Source organism: Syngnathoides biaculeatus, chromosome 6 (assembly GCF_019802595.1).
Source record: "Syngnathoides biaculeatus isolate LvHL_M chromosome 6, ASM1980259v1, whole genome shotgun sequence".
Taxonomy (NCBI): Eukaryota; Metazoa; Chordata; class Actinopteri; order Syngnathiformes; family Syngnathidae; genus Syngnathoides; species Syngnathoides biaculeatus.
In genome coordinates, this window is record NC_084645.1 from 28,315,680 (window position 1) to 28,334,384 (window position 18,705).

At 42.6% G+C, this 18,705-nt stretch overlaps 1 protein-coding gene across 1 annotated transcript in view; it reads left to right on the forward strand.

The window, feature by feature from the left end:
* Positions 1-18,705, forward strand: part of si:dkey-106n21.1 (solute carrier family 23 member 1) — a 74,742-nt gene that overhangs the window by 20,791 nt on the left and 35,246 nt on the right. The window contains exons 3-5 of the mRNA XM_061823072.1: positions 7,721-7,852; positions 13,946-14,103; positions 18,183-18,363. Coding sequence (XP_061679056.1) covers positions 7,721-7,852; positions 13,946-14,103; positions 18,183-18,363 — 471 coding nt within the window. The remainder of the gene's footprint in view (positions 1-7,720; positions 7,853-13,945; positions 14,104-18,182; positions 18,364-18,705) is intronic.

The window sequence follows — 18,705 nt, forward strand, 5'->3', positions numbered from 1 at the left end:
GAGTGTCAATTTTCATGATTCTTGCAAAATCTGTACCAAAATTTCAAAATGTCATTATCATAAATGATGATGTTGAGATATTACATGTATTTTTCTTACCAATTGGAAAACCACATTGCCCTTGATTTCTGATTCCAAAAGCAGCAAAGTTAAATAAGAAAGATCTTATTTTGTATTTTTTTTAAATGGTTTTAATCTTAAAATAAATGTCATGCTTAAAATTTTGAATGTTATGAGTCTCATATTTTTAGGGGAAAGTATGATTTTAACAAAAATTGTTAATTGTATTTGTTTGTGCCGCAGATGTAAAATTCTTTTTCAGGAAAAAAAAAATCTATGAGACTAAAGCCTTATAATTTTTCATCAAAAGTACGTACATTTTTAAAATACAGTTGTAGTTCATCGAAAAGAATATTTTTTTTCAAGGAAAAAGTCAATTTTTAATACTAAAAGTAGCAATACAGTATAATGACAAAAAAGTTGTATTTAAAAAATAAAACGACACCCCCCATCCTCAATAAAGTCTGTTTTTAACTTTTCAAGTAAAAAAAAACCCAAAACAAATCCTTTGAAGGAAAAAAAAAAACGTATTTGTGAATAAATAGGACTATTGGAAAATGATGACTTGAATTTGACCTGGAAAAAAAAGTGGCCTTTTATTTTGGAAAAATGAGCATTTTTGCCGAAGCCCCAAGAAATGAGTGAGCACGGAATATGAAATCCATTTCCGAGAAGCGTTGAGTACGCCACCAGATGTCCCCAAAAAGCCACGAATGACGTCGGGACACAGACTGAAGCGCAGGGGGGCGCACAAGCAGCAGATGTGCTTGCTGGCTGCCGTTTGACTTCATGCCGCTTATGAACATTGAAGTGGAAACTCCATAAATTTGCGTGGCTTTGATGTGTCAGGCCGGCAGATTGACGCAACGTGCCGGACGCGCTGATGGCGAGGCGCTGACATGCCCGATGTAGTGACTGATGTGCAAAACGGATGTCGACGCTCGTGGGGGGTGAGGGGGGATCTTGCACGGGAGACTTTTGGAATAGCTGGCCGTGACTAACGAGACTGATGACGTTTGGACCCGCGCGGAGATGACAAAGTTTCTTTCGGCTTGTCCCGTTAGGGGTCGCCCACAGCGTGTCATCTCAGATGAACGTTCATATTTGTTTGGCACAGTTTTTACGCCGGATGCCCTTTCTGACGCAACCCCTCGGGGGGGCGGCCAGTGACATACGAACTCACGACCCCTGGTTTACCAAATCTAACCACTGCGCTATGGGGCCTTGCAGAGATGACAAAGTACCCTTTTGAATGGCTGTAGTGACTGATGTGAGTGTATGGAGGAAAACTAGTGAATAAAGTGCAGCTTCGCCTTCAAGTTTCATGTTTTTGGGAAAAAAAAAAAAGATTTTTAATAGAGGTTGATGTGCAACTTTGTCTTTAAGACTTGCGATGAGAAGAAAAGCACTTTTAAATACTACTATAGTGCCTGATAACACAAATCATGTATTGCCGACAAAATAAACTTTAAATGGCACAAAAATCATTATTATTATTAATAATTATGGTATTTTTGAAAAATATTTTCCAAGACAAAAATGTGTTTAAAGAGTTGTAATATTACGAGACCAGTCATTCATTATATATATATATATATATAGAAACAAACAACAATTTGCATTTACGAAAAGCAACGGACAATTTATAGTCTTCAACGTACCTACACTGCATATTTTTGGGATTAGGGAGGAAAGCGCCAGTACCAGGGAAGACATTCAACTCTGGTCCTGGCCCAGACCGACAAGGGCTTTATTTTCCATTCAACAAATCCAGCATGCAGGTGGTTTCAGGTGTTTAGACAATATAACACAGGAGATGAAGCATGGCTTGCTTGAAAATATATCCATCCACCCATTTTCTTTTGCTGCTTATCCTCATGAGGGTGGTGGGGGGTGCGGGAGCCTATCCCAGCAGTCAACGAGCAGGAGGCGGGGTCCACCCTGAACTGGTTGGGTGAGAACGGGGGGGAGAACATGCAAATTCCACACAGGTGCGGATGGGATTACACCCAGGTCCTCAGAACCGTGAGGCCAAGACTCTTACCAGCTGAACCACTGCCCATGACAATGTATCAAACTAAAAAAGAAAAAAAAAGAAATATCACTTTTCAAGTTTAGGCTTTGGAAACTATCAGACAATAATACCTTTGAGGTCATATGTGGAAAATTATGTCATGTTTGAGACTTGCAGATAACCAGTGAGAGACAATTACAAACATCAACTTACAAAGTAGCAAGACTTAAAAATAATGAAAATCTGACCTTCTGCAGGTATTTTTCAAACGTGCTGCAACTAAAATTGTAATCGTTGAAATTCCCAAATGCAACTGTAATTTAGCGACACATTTTCTCGCAGTCATGTACAATTTCAGTTGCCTACATTTGGTAATTACCGGTATATTATGTAATCTCGTCTCTTGTGGAATGTCATTCCTTGTAATTAGTTACTCTTGTGTAAAGGAGCAAATAGTGCTGGGTCAGAACAAAATTGAAATCTAAGCGTAAACCCATATATTTAGATGTAAGTTCTATTAAAAAAAAAAATAAATAATAATAATAACTTTTCCTGGAACAGGCACTCAGTGAAGCTGTACGTTATTTTTCCAAAGTCAGAATCAGCCGTAGATCGCAAAACAAGCACTTGCACGATGCAGGTGGCTGTTGCCCAACCGTATTGTTTTTCTTTTTTGCTCCTCGACGATTGGCAACGCGTGTCCATCCCTGGCAAAGGTGGTCAGCGTGTGGGCGGAAAAAAACCTCAACTTTATGCCAACCAAAACAAGACTTTGGTTTTTATTTCACCCTCGGCTCGAAGTTGTGCTGCAGGTCTCAGGTGTCACGGGAGGTTATTGGAGGAAAGATCAGGGTGTTGACAACAAATAGACCCCCCCACCCCACCACATCCCCCCGCCCCCAAAAGAAAATAGGAGTTCCAAAGTCCTTATTGCAAGGACAACCGATTGACTGGACAGAGGGAACCAGAAGAAAGATGTGAAAATCAGATCTGAAAGGAATAGGAAATGTTTATTTTCTTATCTCTATAGATTTGTGTGTGTACCGTAATTCCCGGCCTACAGAGCGCACCCGGTTAGAAGCCTCACCTTGGGCATTTGTAAAGGAAATACCATTTAATACATACATGCGACGTAGCTGTGTAAAAGCCGCAAGTGCCCACATTGAAACCCACATTGAAACACGAGATATTTACAAAGACAGTACACAGAAAGAGTTTAATGCTAGCGCCGCGCTAAAGCTAGCCCTAACGCTAACAGGGCCGGTTTAAATAAAACTTACCGGTAAATATCACTGAGACATGCCAGTAACACTGCAGCAACACGCTAGCACAGCACTAACGCTAGCGCAGCGCTAACAGGGCCGGTAAAAGTCACTTCCTCGGCACACATATTCCACGGGTCTCATTCTTACCTTTTCCGCGAGGGGGCAGAAAAAAAAAATGCGCAAATTAGCCGCATCACCGCATTAACCGCAGGGTTGAAAGCGCGTGAAAAAAGTCGCAGCTTGCAGGTCGGTAATTACGGTATTTCTGTTATTCCTGTGAATGTTGATGCAAGGTCATGATGGTGGTGGTGGTGGTGGGGGTCTTGTTGCAAAGTTTAAAGCTTATTGGTATCGGGGAAAATGACGGCAAACCTCGAAAGGGGTTTGGGGGCAGTGGAGTTACTGGTTGGTGCAAAACTCATGTTCAATAATATTTTCTCCTTTGCTCTGTCTTTAAGCAGGAGGAGAAAAATAATCAGGTCAAAATCATAAAAATTGACATTTTATTTGAATGTCACGTTCTCGGCCCGAGTGGGATCAAAGCGTCTCGTTTTCGCACGATGCCAAGGAAAGCGATCGGACCCGTGTGGCTTTTCTGAACAGGGAGTTGACTTTTTTTTGTGGTTTTAGGCACCGCCAAGCCACAAATCACATGACCTTTGCTCCTCATGCTTTTAAATATGCCAACAGAGTAAGTAAAAACCATAAGGATGGATGACATCACAGACTGGGTCTGCAAGCGTGTTCTGACCGTTGAATCCTTTGGGACGCACAAATAGTTAATTTTTTTTGTCCTTATCTAGATGACACGCAACAGCGTTTACTTGTTTGTTCCACACTAATTGTTTGGTTTACATCAGGGCTCACTCGATGGGCATGAGGGGAAATTCCTGGCCCAAATGGAGGCGGACGACGTCCCATTTTCATTTCATGGAATATTTCAGCTTCCCATTTTATGGAATGTTCTACTTCATTCTTTGTAGTTCGGTCCCTCCTGGTCTGGCCTGTTGATGGCCACATCGCAGGAGCCTTGTTTAAAGTTTTTTTTTTTTTTTTTTTGTGAAAGGGTGTCTTCATGTTAATCAATTCAATCAATATATTGGGACATTTTTATTACTCTGATACTGATGTTGTTTGCTCTTTTTGTTTCTGCTTTTGCGTTAAAGTAGCAATTGTTTGAAGGGACTCAACTCCTGGGACAAAAATGCTAATTTCTGTTAGCTCATCGATAGTATTTGTGTTAGCTAGCATTCAGCTAGCAGACTTCCGTGAGCTGAAATGATCTGGAGATTGATATTCAAAATGACGCCGGTCAGATTTCCGCACATCAGAAGTTCTTGGGGCAGAGGTGGCTTGGAATTTGTCAGCGATCAGGTGTCTTGCCGAGGCCTCCGAATTTTATACAAATTAAATCCCTGGGTGTGCACCACTTGTTATGTTTCAGGGTTTGCTCATTTGGGGCGCGCCAGGATTATTAATACGTCTAATAAATTACAGGGTACACCGATTTGTGTCCCAGCCGATCGCTTTTTTGGTATACACCAGGCTTCGGTCATTTGCATTTGTGCGTCAGTTCTTGTTTTTTTTTTTTTTTTTTTTAACCCGGACCAGAGATCCAGCTTTGAAGCAGGAACACGCCCTTATCATTTACTGTACCACAACACCTTGTTAAACCTGAGCCTGAACAGGGCGCTTTGTTGTGACATAAATACGAGAACACAAAGACACCAAAGACAAGATAACAAAGGCTATCGGATTCAGGGCCACAAAAGAACCCTTGTGGCTATTTCTGACTGCATTGTGCTAGTAGTGCGTCGTCTCACTGGACGTCATGCGACGTGGCGGTGAGGTCAGGTATCAGAGGCGCCTTTATGTACGGCAGAAAAGTGCACCAATTGGTCTTGATGTTTAACATGAAACCCAATCGGGTGCGTGTCAAGCGACCATCGAGCAACGTAGTCCACTCTTTTGTTCACCCGCCCCGTCATTCCCGACCGTGACTTTTTACCCGAACCATTTTGGAATGCCTTCTTCGTGCGATTAATAGCGGATACATAAGATGAGTGTATAAGAAGTTTGGGCTAAAGAAAAAAAAAAGTCAGAATTGATTAGGGCCGTACTTTTCTAGATTAAAAAATTACTTACGGGAGAACAAACTAATATTACAGCAACAGCCTTTTTATTTTTTTAATTATTTAGATTGTCCAACAAAAAAGCAGTAATGCAAGTCCTTTTTAAAAATCCCCTTTGCAAGACAAAATTTTTAGAATGTTTAAATTTATGAAAATAAAGCCATGAAAAAAATAACACTTGAGAATACACCTGTGGTTTTTATAATGGGGGGGGGAAAAGATTTATGGGAGAACAAAATAATACACCAACAGGCTTTTTAAAATTATTTATTTATTATATATATTATTATTATATTATTTATTTATTATTTAGATTGTTTCCAACAAAAAAAAAACAGTAATAAAAGTCCTTTTTTAAAATCCCCTTTGCAGCACAAAACATTTTACATTTTTAGAATTTGTTGATTTATTTAAATAAAGCCATTAAAAAAGAATAACACTAGAGAATACATCTGTGGTTTTTATAATGAAAAAAAAAGATTTACGGCATCAGGCTTTTTCTTTTATTATTTAAATTGTTTCGAACAAAAAAGCAGTAATACAAGTCCTTTTTTAAAATCCCTTTTGCAACACAAAATATTTAAAATTTTTAGAATGTTTACATTTATGAAAATAAAGCCATAAAAAAGCATAACACTTGAGAATACACCTGTGGTTTTTGTAATGAAAAAAAAATGTCCATCCAGCCATCCATTTCTCAGCTGCTTATCCTCACAATGGTCACGGGAGTGGTTGAGCCAATCCCAGGTGTTATCGGGCAGGAGGCGGGGTGTACCCTGAAGTGGTCGCAGGGCACATAGAGACAAACAGTCGCACTCACAATCACACCTTGGGGCAATTTAGAGTGTCCAATTAATGTTGCATTTTTTTGGGATGTGGGAGGAAACCCACACAGGCACGGGAAGAACATGCAAAATCCACACAGACTGTGCCAGGGTTTGAACCCCGGTCCTCAGAACTGTGAAGTTGACACTATAACCAGTTGTTCCACCGTGCTGCCATGACATTTTATAACAATGTTTATTTTTACTGATTAAAAAAAAAAGTAATGTATTTCAAGGAAAAAAAAAAAAAAAAACACTGACTATAACCTGGGCCACCTTTGTTCCTTATAAAATGGAGTTATTGCTCTCCAGATGTTGAGCGAGCGCTGACGCAAAGGAAGGCGCTGATGACTGCGTAAATCGTGACAGTAGACTGGACCGCTGCGGCAACCCTACCCTAACCCTAGACCCAGTCCATAAGGTTTTCCTTTGTTTGTAGAGGGTTTCGGCTAAATTGACTTTGGATGCAATGATGACGCCCACCGTCCCCCCCGCACTAATGTAAGCCATACTGTGCCTGACTTTCATCTCTGGCCTGTAAACTCAATACGTCATTCCCGGCTAATGCAGTTCAGACCGCACGTCAAACATGTCAGGGTGATGTTGTATGCAAATCTGCTCTTCCTTCTCCCTCCCCCTCTAAAAATAACTTTTGCTCATTCCAAAGCCACAGGTGGTGATATGTGTGAACGCAACCCATTCCCACACCCTCCACTTATACTTAATAATGATATTGCTTGTAAAAAATAAAAAAAAAAAAAAAAGAAAATGACATTCCATTATTCAAAACGAATGAGGCTTGGTCGCTTGGTTGAAAAGTTTCCAACATGTTGATAAACTTCTGCTTTTGCGACAAACGGGTCAGGCCGGGCAGTTGTTTTCACGATCACCGACACCTTGCACAACAAAATATGACTGCAGATGTGACGAGAACACACCCAAACGGGCCGAGACTTGAATGTGTACATTTTGAGGTTTGAGAAGAGCCCCTAAAACAAAAACGTTATGGGAACACACCCAAATGGGCCGAGACTTGAATGTGTACATTTTGTGGTTTGAGTAGGCCCGTAAAAATTGGAGTCTGGTCTTAATTCAAGAGATGAAGTAGGAGGATCGGGAGGTGCTGAATTATTAGTTGTGAACAGATTCAATGCATGTGTCTCATTACCTCTGCAGCAAAACAACATCAAGTTGGAAGGTTGGTTGGACCACCGGGGCTGACAAAAACCTTCATCTGTGTGTGTGTGTTCACGCTCAGTACTGTATTAGCTTCTCAGGTGAACTGTGGGCCCGTTCCATTGCACACACCAAGATCCAAATCTCAATAAACAAAACCTTCTGCTGTGTTCCCCGTCTTGTCAATCGGGATTCACAAGCGACTTTGCAATTGGGTGATTTTCCTTTGACGATGCGCATCTTACGAAGGGCAAAGATGACGACGAGCAGCCGCCGGAGGACGCGGGGGCCCGGCAGCGGACCGCCGACTCGGCCGCCGGCCTGATCTACAGGCTCAACGACCGGCCGCCCTGGTACCTCTGCATTCTGCTCGGATTCCAGGTACGTTCACCTCCAGCTGCTGCTATGAAGCATGCAAGTTTTTGGAATAGCTTCCTTTTTCACTTTTGATTATATCCATATATATTTTACACCTCTATTAATCATGTTTGATGTAATTCTATATATATGACATACCTTATGAATTAATATGTGAGAAACTAGTGTGTACCATGCCTCAGTACACTATATATGAAAAATATAATGTAGAGTAGAAGCTCAAAACTTAGGATCTGTTGTCAAATTAGGTCTTAATGTACGCAATTCACGGGATTAATAAAGGGTTAGTAAAGGGTTCCAAAATAGTAAATGGTCAAAAGCGATTATGGCATTCAGGGCTAAGTACAAAATAAACTCACACTCACTCATGCACACTCGCAAAGTACTAGTGCCACAGTCCAAGACAGTAAGCCTGATGTTCTTCGTGCAAAAATATTATGGACCGAGTACTCACAGGTCCCGGTGTGACGGTCTGAGCGCTCCCGGTTTGCTCAAAAGTCTTCTTGTGATTAATGCGCGCGTGCGTATATTCATGCGCGTATATTTTGTAAAACTTACAGCCAGTCTGAAACATCCGCATCCATGCTTCAACGTGTGCCATCTGACAACTTGTCGCCGCATGTTCATGTTCGCTATGGACGTCTCAGGAAGACGAACCCAGCGAATGTACAGATATGTGTTAACTTTTGTTTTAAGGTTAGGCTATAACGTATGTTAGCTCCCTCTATGTAAAAGAAGGGGAACTATGAGACCCGGTGATTTCCCAGTAAGCGCCTGCTGCGTACCCAGAGTTCCCCTGTTGGTAACTCATCCGCATTAATCACAAGGGGACTTTTCAGCACGAGGGAGCACTCAGACCGTCACAGCGGTGAGTGGGAGTGGCGGGGACGTAAAACTCTTTTAGAGAAAAGGAAGACTGAGAATGGAGGAGAGAGTAGAAAATACAAGTGACAAATAAGGAAGGCAGAGATGAAGTAGTCACATGTTTCACTGAACGGAGAAAGTCAGACGTCCGGCAGCGCGGTTTCCTGACTGCTCAGGATTTACCAAAACTGTTCCAGAATTAAAACGACAGTACTGAGATTCAAGTATATATACTATTTTGAATACAACTACCAGGAAATTGTCTCTCAACTGGCATTAATAATACCAGCCAGAGCTATCTAACATCACTGGTTAAGCAAATTGCAATTAGCTTTAATGCTAATTTGAACAAAACAGATGGTAATTTTTATTATTTTTTTCAAACACAACTAAACAGATGTAATTACCTCTTATAAATCCAGGGTGTGGAAACATCCAGCAAAAACATGCTGTTTACGCTGATAGAATGTGCAAAAAGTTCAAAATCGTTCAGTTCCCTCCAGTTTCCCTCCCTCGTAAAATGGCTGTATCAAACTAAAATGGCAGACATCATCTGTTTTTGTTTATTTTTAGGGTCTAATCCTAATTGACGTGCCTACCAAAACATTAGGAGCTAAGCAGAACTGGCTTGAATTGAATTTTGCCAAAGGTTTGACCTTTTTTTGACACTCAAAGCAGGTCAGGCCTTGCAGGTTTGTTGGCAGTTGGAGAAGATCAAAAACTGGCTTTGCCCTCCACCCCCGACCACCACACCTGCCATCTTGTCTGAACCTTCCCCACCCATAGTGGTACTGCCCAATAATCCCGCTGGGGGAACATACCTTGCCTTGAGGCTTCCTCCGCCATAAAACTGATTCCCCTCTCCTGGCCTACCGTACAAGCGTTCAAAACGGTCGCCATAAATCTGTCTAATTTTAAGTGGAATGTCTCACACACACACACACACACGCACACATACGCAAAAGTTGTAAAACAGGCAACAGATTGAAAGATAATGTAAACATCCCGGTGTTTGATTGCCCTGCGGCGTCGGCAGAAGTGAGAACGCAAGAGCGTGGGCAGTGTCAGAAAAATGTTAATTTGTTTGATGATAGGAACTGTGTGTCTTTGTGGTATACTGTAATGACGACTTGGCCTTCTTTTCAACCACCTGCACTTAAACAGCTGGGAACCCTGCAGAGTTTTGGAGGGGGGGGGAACCCAACAAAGGCTGCTTGGAATCAAGCAGCAATGAGATGTTCTCAGCTCAAGTTCACTCATTGTGAAAATTTCCCAAAGAAATTCATGGAAATTTGTCAAAAAGGACAGCAATGCCTTTTAGTTCCAAACTGTTTGTGTGTTCATCAAAATACCAGTAGTAAAAGTAGTGCTAGACTCGTACTTATGAATCATAATTGATGGGATATTTCACAACGTGTGAGTAATTATGCATTTACGGAACATGGATTCCTTTTGTGGTTGAAATAACGGACAGTGTGTCAGTGAAACATTGCTAGGTTGTGAGTCATAACTTGCTAGCTAAAGAGCTAACAGCTGTGTTGCACATGCGCAGAGTAGCTTGAGTTAATTCAGCTTTGATGACGAAAACTTAAACAACAACAAAAAAAAAAAAACAAATATCTTCCCAGTTGGCTTGTTGTACGGATGCTAAAAGTCCCAGAATTCTTTTGTCACTGTGACATCACCCATCACTTGGTAATTAGCGTTCCCGTAGTGAGTTCTGAAACTTCCGTAAGAGGAAAACACATGACATAAGTCAAAAATCAAACTGTTGCCTGGATTACTTGTGTCATTCCTATACTGTAGTTGAAAAAGTGGACAGTATGTAACGCATTTTGTCATCTGTCATAAGCGTTGTCGAATGCCGCAACCAGCTAGCCAAACAGCTAACGTAGTCTCAGTTATCATCATGCGCACTAGAAGCAAGTATTTGTGCAGGTATCACGTAGAACCTAAAAGCAAAGCTCGTTCGGCTTCTTATTTGACTTGAATGGCGGTTTGCCACCAAAATTCAGGTCCATGAAGACCACCTACCGAACTGGAGTGCGGCTCAGTGGATAACCTGGAACCAAGCCCTAAGTCTCTTTCTTCTTTTTCTTTCGGCTTGTCCCGTTAGGGGTCGCCTCAGCGTGCCATCTTAGATGAACGCATATTTGTTTGGCACAGTTTTACGCCCGATGCCCTTCCTGACGCAACCCCTCTGCATTTTAGCCGGGGAGAGAAGCTTACAGCACCTGGTATTCCCATGCGGTCTCCAATCCAAGTACTAACCAGGGCCAAACCCGCTTAGCTTCCGAGATCTGACGAGATCGGGCGTTCTTCCTTCGATCCACATGGTTTTACATTGCCTTGCCAATTCTCATACTACATGTTATTTCCTTTGTCACACTTTTCATTCTATTTGTTCCACGTCTTAGGCAAATGCCATAGTGTCAGACACAATAATCTGTTAAACTTCCTCGGGTTTCATACCGGCGTCAGATCTCCTGTAAAAGTAGAGCGATGTTCCCTTCCACAGATACAATAAATTAGCTTAGCTCTTTGTTTGCATTATGCATCACGTTCCCCAGCATATCCCGTGCTTTGCATGGATCTGCAAAGAGTCGCTACGTGCCCTTACTTCTGATTTTTTTAGCACCTCGCTGGCGGTAGACTTGCGTTATAAAGTCAACACTAACTAGTTGGGAAGCTTTCTTCATCAAACTTTATCATTAGCAAAAATCCTGGATTGGTCACCGACCAATTACGGGTCACATCAGTAGACAGACGAGCATTTACACTCGTCTTTGATGAGGTTAAAATGCTTCTTTTTGAAACATAGAGATGAAACTTAACCTCAGCACAGAAAGGCCCGAGCCCCACTGCCAACAGATATTAGATCTAAAACAGGGATCTTATTCAGGGATCAAAACAGGATCTAACTAAGAACAGAAGAGCAATGCTGGTGCTCACAGATCTGATTCAAACATCAGTTCAAAAAAATCGCCAGCTGTTTTCAAACAGAGTAGTACACCCATATGGACTGGCTTATTAAAATTCATTTATTGCGTAGCTAATTTCATGAGGAGGTTATTGCGAGGCCTAATACATTCTTTCCAACAGCCGGAAATGTAATTAGTTTCTTGTGTCCATATTTCATCCACGTTTAAAGATTGCTTGAGTTTCCTTGTGTATGAAATCTGCTCTGTCAATACATTTTGCTTGTTATCATTTGTAACCGTTTTTTTTTTTTTTTTTTATTCCATCACGTGACTCCGTTTGGCTCAAATCTCAGCGACTTACCCGCACGAACCTCAGCTCACTTCGGCGCAAAGGCCAACCCTTGCGTTCTTCAGTCATCGCCTTGCTGATTGAGACTGAAATAGCGATTTACCCTAACACCAGATCTTCATGCTCTAAGATTGAGTCGCCAATCAAAATACTTGTGATACTTCAGTCATTCAAGCGGTAATGTACAGTATATAATAACCGGAGCAGCATGGGGAGTAACTAAACTTTTGAGGTCTTGTTGAACTAACTTGTGGTTGGTGGGAATGAGTTTTTCTTCCGCTCGGGTAAATCCAAATTGGATAAGTGCAGCAGCACACCGCACCGCTCTGCCAGTCAATCCCATTCGGATTGCGTCCTATGACATTCTGGATGAGTGTTCAGCTATTTTGGCTCGAAAGGTGATGTTTGCGGGGAAATAATTAAGGAACTGTGGCAATGTAAATACATTCTCAGGTTAAACACGATAAAGAGTTCGAGGCATTTACAATGAGGCTGAGGCGTGGGCAAAAAAAGAGAACATTGTCGTTCCTTCCGTGCAGCAGGGAGGCAGTATCCAGGTACAGATGGAGCTTTAAAGCTCAAGTGTCATGCCGATAAACATTCTAAAATAGATATTGTAATGAAAAAATACATATAACATTATTCACGTCAATGCGGATACGAAAAAATAAATATGAGCGGAGAGCGCGTCATCCAATGCGCAAAGTTGGGGAAGTCTCATTCGACATCCAAGTGGTCGCCATATTGCCTGCAACGTCTGTTGATGACGTCACAGAGGAACAACAGAGATTTTCGGATTTTTTCGACTCCCCTTCTGACACGGAAGCTCTTTTCGAAGAAAACCTCTCACTGTTGAGTGAAATGATTTAGGCAATATCACCCTATCATTTCGGACCATATTTTGTTGATATGCGATCACCTCTTACTAACAACAGACTCCCTGAGAGTATGTAGCGTACTCAGGAAGACACATACCAGGGAGGAAGCTCCTTTCTCCTCCCGCACGTGGCCAAACCACCTCCGCATCAGGGCCGACGCGGAAGCTGTTCGACGCGCACATCAACACATTTAGCACCCCTGCCAGATCTTTTGTTACGTTACGAGAGAGAGACGGATTACATCCCCCCACCCAACTATTATTATTTTTTTTTAATTGCTCTATACGCACCTACCTGTCATTTGGAACCTACGAAGCTCTCGTCCATACACGCGTGCAATCCATTTTTCACGACGAACCGGGTCTTTTTGAAAATATGAAGAATAAATCCATCCTCCCGAGTGTTGGTGCAATATCCAGCAATACAACGAGCCGGCATTTTGGCTAACACGAAGGAACAAAGCGCTACCTTCCCGCAGGTAAAACTACTAGTAACATACGAGCCCGCCTGAGTGCGGTCCCGCCATGTACGTCACTTCCTGCTTCTTCTCGAAAACAAATCCCTCAGGAGGATTTTCATGGCGGGAGTTACAAAAAGCCATATACATCAAAATCATGTTTTGTGGTGGAAAAAAACGGATGTGTCCATACCAGCTGCTGTTTTTTTTTTCATTAATAACTTACTAAAAATCATGCATTTCATGACAGTGGACCTATAAGTATCAATACATGTTTTCATAAATAGTTGCATGGTTCCATCTTGGAGTCATTTGTGTATCACTGAGATAATCTCACATGGACAAAATAGCGGTGGTATATTCAGTTTTATGAAAAACCTGAAGTGGATTGTGAACAGTAGACTACGTGAGATTGAACTACACAGGATGTTTGTGACTTTCATCTTGTCCCATCGAGATTGTCAAAGCGAGCAATTGAGATAAAACAGCTGAATTTAAAAAAAAAAAAAAAGATTGAGTTGAATATGCTTTCATTTAGTTTCCCATGGTGTATTTTCTTGAATCCAAAAAGGTATTGTGACTTGTTCAGAGATTTGAACTTTAACAAAGATGTCGACTGTGTCGTAGCATTACGTCCTGGCGTTTGGTGGCATCATCGCCATCCCGCTCATCCTGGCTGAGCCGCTCTGCATCGGTAACGACAACGCGGCCAAAAGCCAGCTCATCTGCACCAGCTTCTTCGTGTCGGGCCTCAGCACGCTGCTTCAGACGACTATCGGCATCAGGTAAGAAAAAAATGAGGAGGAAATTCCATCCATCCATTTTCTTAGCCACTTCTCCTCACAAGGAACGCGGGAGTGTCTGAGCCTATCCCAGCTGTCAATGGGCAGGAGGCAGGGTACACCCTGAACTGGTTGCCAGCCAATCGCAGGGCGCATAGAGACAAACAGCCACACTCACAATCACACCAAGGAGCAATTTAGAGTGTTCAATTAATGTTGCGTGTTTTAGAAGAATTTAAGGTGGAGGTGGGACTGCATCAGGCATCCACTCTGAGCCCCTTCCTGATTGGAGTAGTAATGGATAGGCTGACACATGAAGTTAGACTGGAATCCCCCTGGACCATGATGTTCGCAGATATTGTGATCTGCAGTAAAAGCAGGGAGCAGGTGGAGGAACAATTAGAAAGGTGGAGGCACCCACTGGAAAGGAGAGGAATGAAGATTAGCCAAAGTAAAACAGAACATATGTGCGTGAATGAGAGGGGCAGAGGAAGACGAGTGAAGCTCCAGGGAGAAGAGATGGCGAGGGTGGATGACTTCAAATACTTGGGGTCAACAATACAGAGTAATGGTGAGTGTGGTAAGGAAGTGAAGAAACAGGTCCAAGCGGGGTGGAACAGTTGGAGGAAGGTGTCTGGTGTGTTATGTGACAGAAGAGTCTCCGCTAGGATGAAGGGCAAAGTTTACAAAACAGTGGTGAGGCCGGCCATGATGTACGGATTAGAGACGGTGGCCCTGAAGAAACAACAGGAAGCAGAACTGGAGGTGGCAGAAATGAAGATGTTGAGGTTCTCTCTCGGAGTGAGCAGGTTGGATAGGATTAGAAATGAGCTCTTTAGAGGCACAGCCAAAGTTGGATATTTGGGAGACAAGGTTAGAGAGAGCTGACTTTGATGGTTTGGACATGTCCAGAGGCGAGAGAGTGACTATATTGGTACCTAAAAGGTTGAGGAAATGATTAAACCTCTTTGGTTTTCATGGTTTTCAAACTCCGTGTTTGCAAGTGCGTCTAAATCCTGCTGAAGATGAATAAATTCAATTTTAGGTGTCCTGAACTAGTCCACATAAAAACTTAACCCAGTAGCAACTCCTGGGAAGTTGAGCAAATTTTTTGTTTTGACCCCGCGGATAGGCCTCTGATTACACCCATAACTGGTGAAATCCCAACACCAGTTTCATAAATCAACCCTAAATTGGGCAAACATCCATCATAACAGGATGCACGAAAAAAGTTTCAAGGAGCCGTGCCAAAAATTGAGCAGAAAGGTCAGTCATTGTTTTTTAAGCGCGCTTTTGACGAAAATCCAGAGCTTGTACTCGGCAATTCGCCCAAATGAGTATCAATCTTAGGAGATGGCTTGGCAATGCTAAATTCCCAGCTTTTAACCCGTCATCTGATAAAGCATGGCAGAAAAAAAGTTGAATTGTTTTGGGCATTCGCCATTGAAAATGGAATGCGAGGTTGCTCGTTCATTTTTCTTCACATCTTTTATTAATACTTGTCCTCAGATCAGGGTTTGGCGTTCTAACAATAACCTATTTTCTGTCATTCGCACCGCTGCAAAATACTCAAGAATGCAAAGTTTTGATGACATTGTGAGAGCTTTGCTGAGGACTGCATACACACACGCACACACATAAATGTGCACACATTCTTTCTCATATTTCATGCCCAGAGAAATTTCGCAAATCAGGCTCACCTGCTCCCACCCTCTTGCACCACATGAATAAAATATTCACTGTGTTCTCAGCTTAGCACGCACAGCTCACGCGTCTATAGGGAGCTTTTGTTAAGCGCACTCGCGGGGGTGTAAGGTGAGATGACGATGATGATGAATATGATGATGATGACGGCGGCGATGCATCCATCTTTACGAGTGCGGCGCTGCCCTCCCACGCACGGCGCACAATGAAGTCGGACATGCTCTGTACTGCAAAACCCGAGCAAATAATGGAGTCCTTTGTCGGAGGTGCCGGCCCACGCAGGTCGCAAGAAGCCAGAACGCAAAATCAACAAAGATCGGGTCAAACGCTTGGGTCACATTTAATCTTTGTTTGCTTTCGTGTTTTATTCAAACTGCCAAACGGGATCCAAAGACAAACAACCTGTTGTGGAGTCGACGGGGTAAAATGTGCACAGTGAACATGCTTTTGTTTTTTTTTTCGTAGTCATCTATTCATTATCTGAGCCGGTTGACCTCACGAGGGTCGCGAGAGTGGTGGAGCCAATCCCAGCTGTCATAGGGGAGGAGGCGGGGTACACACTGAACTGGTTTCCAGCCAATCGTAGGACACGTGGAGACAGACATCGGTCGGACTCACAATCACACCTAAGAGCAATTTAGAGTCTCCAAATTTATGCATGTTTTTGGAATCTTGGAGGAAACCGGAGTAGCTGGAGAAAACCCACGCAGGCACCTGAAGAACATGCAAACTCTACACAGGAGGACTCGGGATTTGAACCCCTGTAATCAGAACTGTGGGGCAGACGCGCTCCTCCTTTTTCTGTAGTTCATTCCTCTAAATTTGACATTTAATTGCTCTAAATTGAAAGAAAATTCAAGACGCTTTGTTTTCTGCACTAAAGATAACGCAATCTTTACACCCTTGAATTATGTCGCTGACATATTTGGGTCATTCCAATTTTTCATACTTTTGTGTCAAGCCCTGCTTTGCACAATCCGTCTAAACGCTCTCGGCCAGACTACCGCGTGATTATATCGGAACGCTAGATGGCAACAACGCTCCTTTTTGTTCCTTTCGCCGTCGTGTTTCCATCACGAAAGCTGCTAGATGATGTTCCCACTCGATAACCGCACATGACGGTGTTATGCCTCTGTTACGATGTCAGAAGCCGGAAAATTTCCGGGCTTAAGTGGCTTAGTGTGGAAAAAAGGCTCAATTCTTTGCTTGTCAGCACAAGGTATCACTTCAAAGCCCTTGTTATCAACTAGATGTAAGACAGTGGAGTGAATACAAACACGTCAACGAACGTCAGCGTTTACATCAATTATGTTAGCGGCACCCATTTATGCAGTCTATGTGCAAATTTTCTGCTAGTTGGACAAACATTCCAGGGAGAGATACCTTAAAAAAAGCCAAATTACCCTCAAACAGTCGCTCAAGGGTAGAGGAGGGAGCTATGACTACGAGGTTTTTTCTAATGACCAAAAACGCATCTTGTTGCTTTTCCACAATTCTACTCAAAAATTCTAGATTGGGGACCATGGTGAACGAGTTCTGAAGGTCAGGGTTCAAATCTGAACTCGTGCCTTCCTACGCAAAAGTTGCAGGTTCTTCATAGCTTTCTCTCAGTAGGGTTAGAATTGGGATTGGGGTTAGGGGCCTAGGGTTAACTCCTAACCCTAGGCCTTCTCTCCAGATCGCAACAAATAGCATGTTGGTTTCATTAATCTAAATTGCCAATACAGTGAAGAAAATAAGTATTTGAACACCCTGCTATCTTGCAGGTTCTCCCCCTTAGAAATCATGGAGGGGTCTGAAATTTTCATCATAGGTGCGTGTCCACTGTGAGAGAGATAATGTAAAAATCCAGAAATTACAATATATGATTTTTTTTTTAACGATTTATTTGTCTGCAAATAAGTATTTGAACACCTGAGAAAACCAATGTTAACATTTGGTACACTAGCCTTATATTTCCAATTACAAAAGTCAAACGTTTCCTGTAGTTGTTCACCAGGTTTGCACACACTACAGGAGGGATTTTGGTCCACTCCTCCACACAGATCTTCTCTAGATCAGACAGGTTTCTGGGTTGTCGCTAAGAAACGCGGAGTTTCAGCTCCCTCCGAAGATTTTCTATTGGGTTTATGTCTGGTGACGAGGTTTGACTATGAGTGGTCTGTCTGTCTTGTATATGCCCCGCGGTTGGCTGATGAGCAGTCCAGGGTGTACGCAACCCCTTACCTAAACTCAACTGGCTCACCCGCAACCCTCATGAGGATAAGTGGTATAGAGAATGAATGAACAGATGTCAGATTGTTGTAGTAAATGTATTGTGATCATTTTTAGATGTGCGCTCGTGCTATCTAATGAGATTCAATCTCGCTGCCGTGCAGGCTGCCAATCCTCCAGGGCGGCACCTTCAGCTTCATCACTCCCGCTCTCGCCATCCTGGCGCTACCCAAGTGGCAGTGTCCGGCCCCACACGGGCCTACTGTGTTGTCTGGGCATAACGGCACCAGCCCAATCCAGGTGACGGAAAGCAGGGACGAGGTGTGGATGTCCAGAATGCGCGAGGTAAGTCCAAAATGTTCACAGCTTTGAAGTGACATGTAAAGAGACACCCTGAGCATAAACACGGGCACCCACGTATTGTGGATCAGCCACAGTTTAAACCCATTGATTTATCGAAATTGAAGTGAGAATTGAGTGAATTCTGAAGTCCAGTAATCGCAGTAAATTGTATTGGAATTCTGGTGACGCATCTTGAAAAATCACTTTGTAATTGGAGTCAATCCTATCGTAGTTGGGGTAAATTGGAACATAATTGGAGGGAATCATTTTGCATTCTAATCGGACTGAATTGCATCGTCTTAATAATTGGAGTGAATTGTTTCTTAGTTGTAGGAAATTCCATCA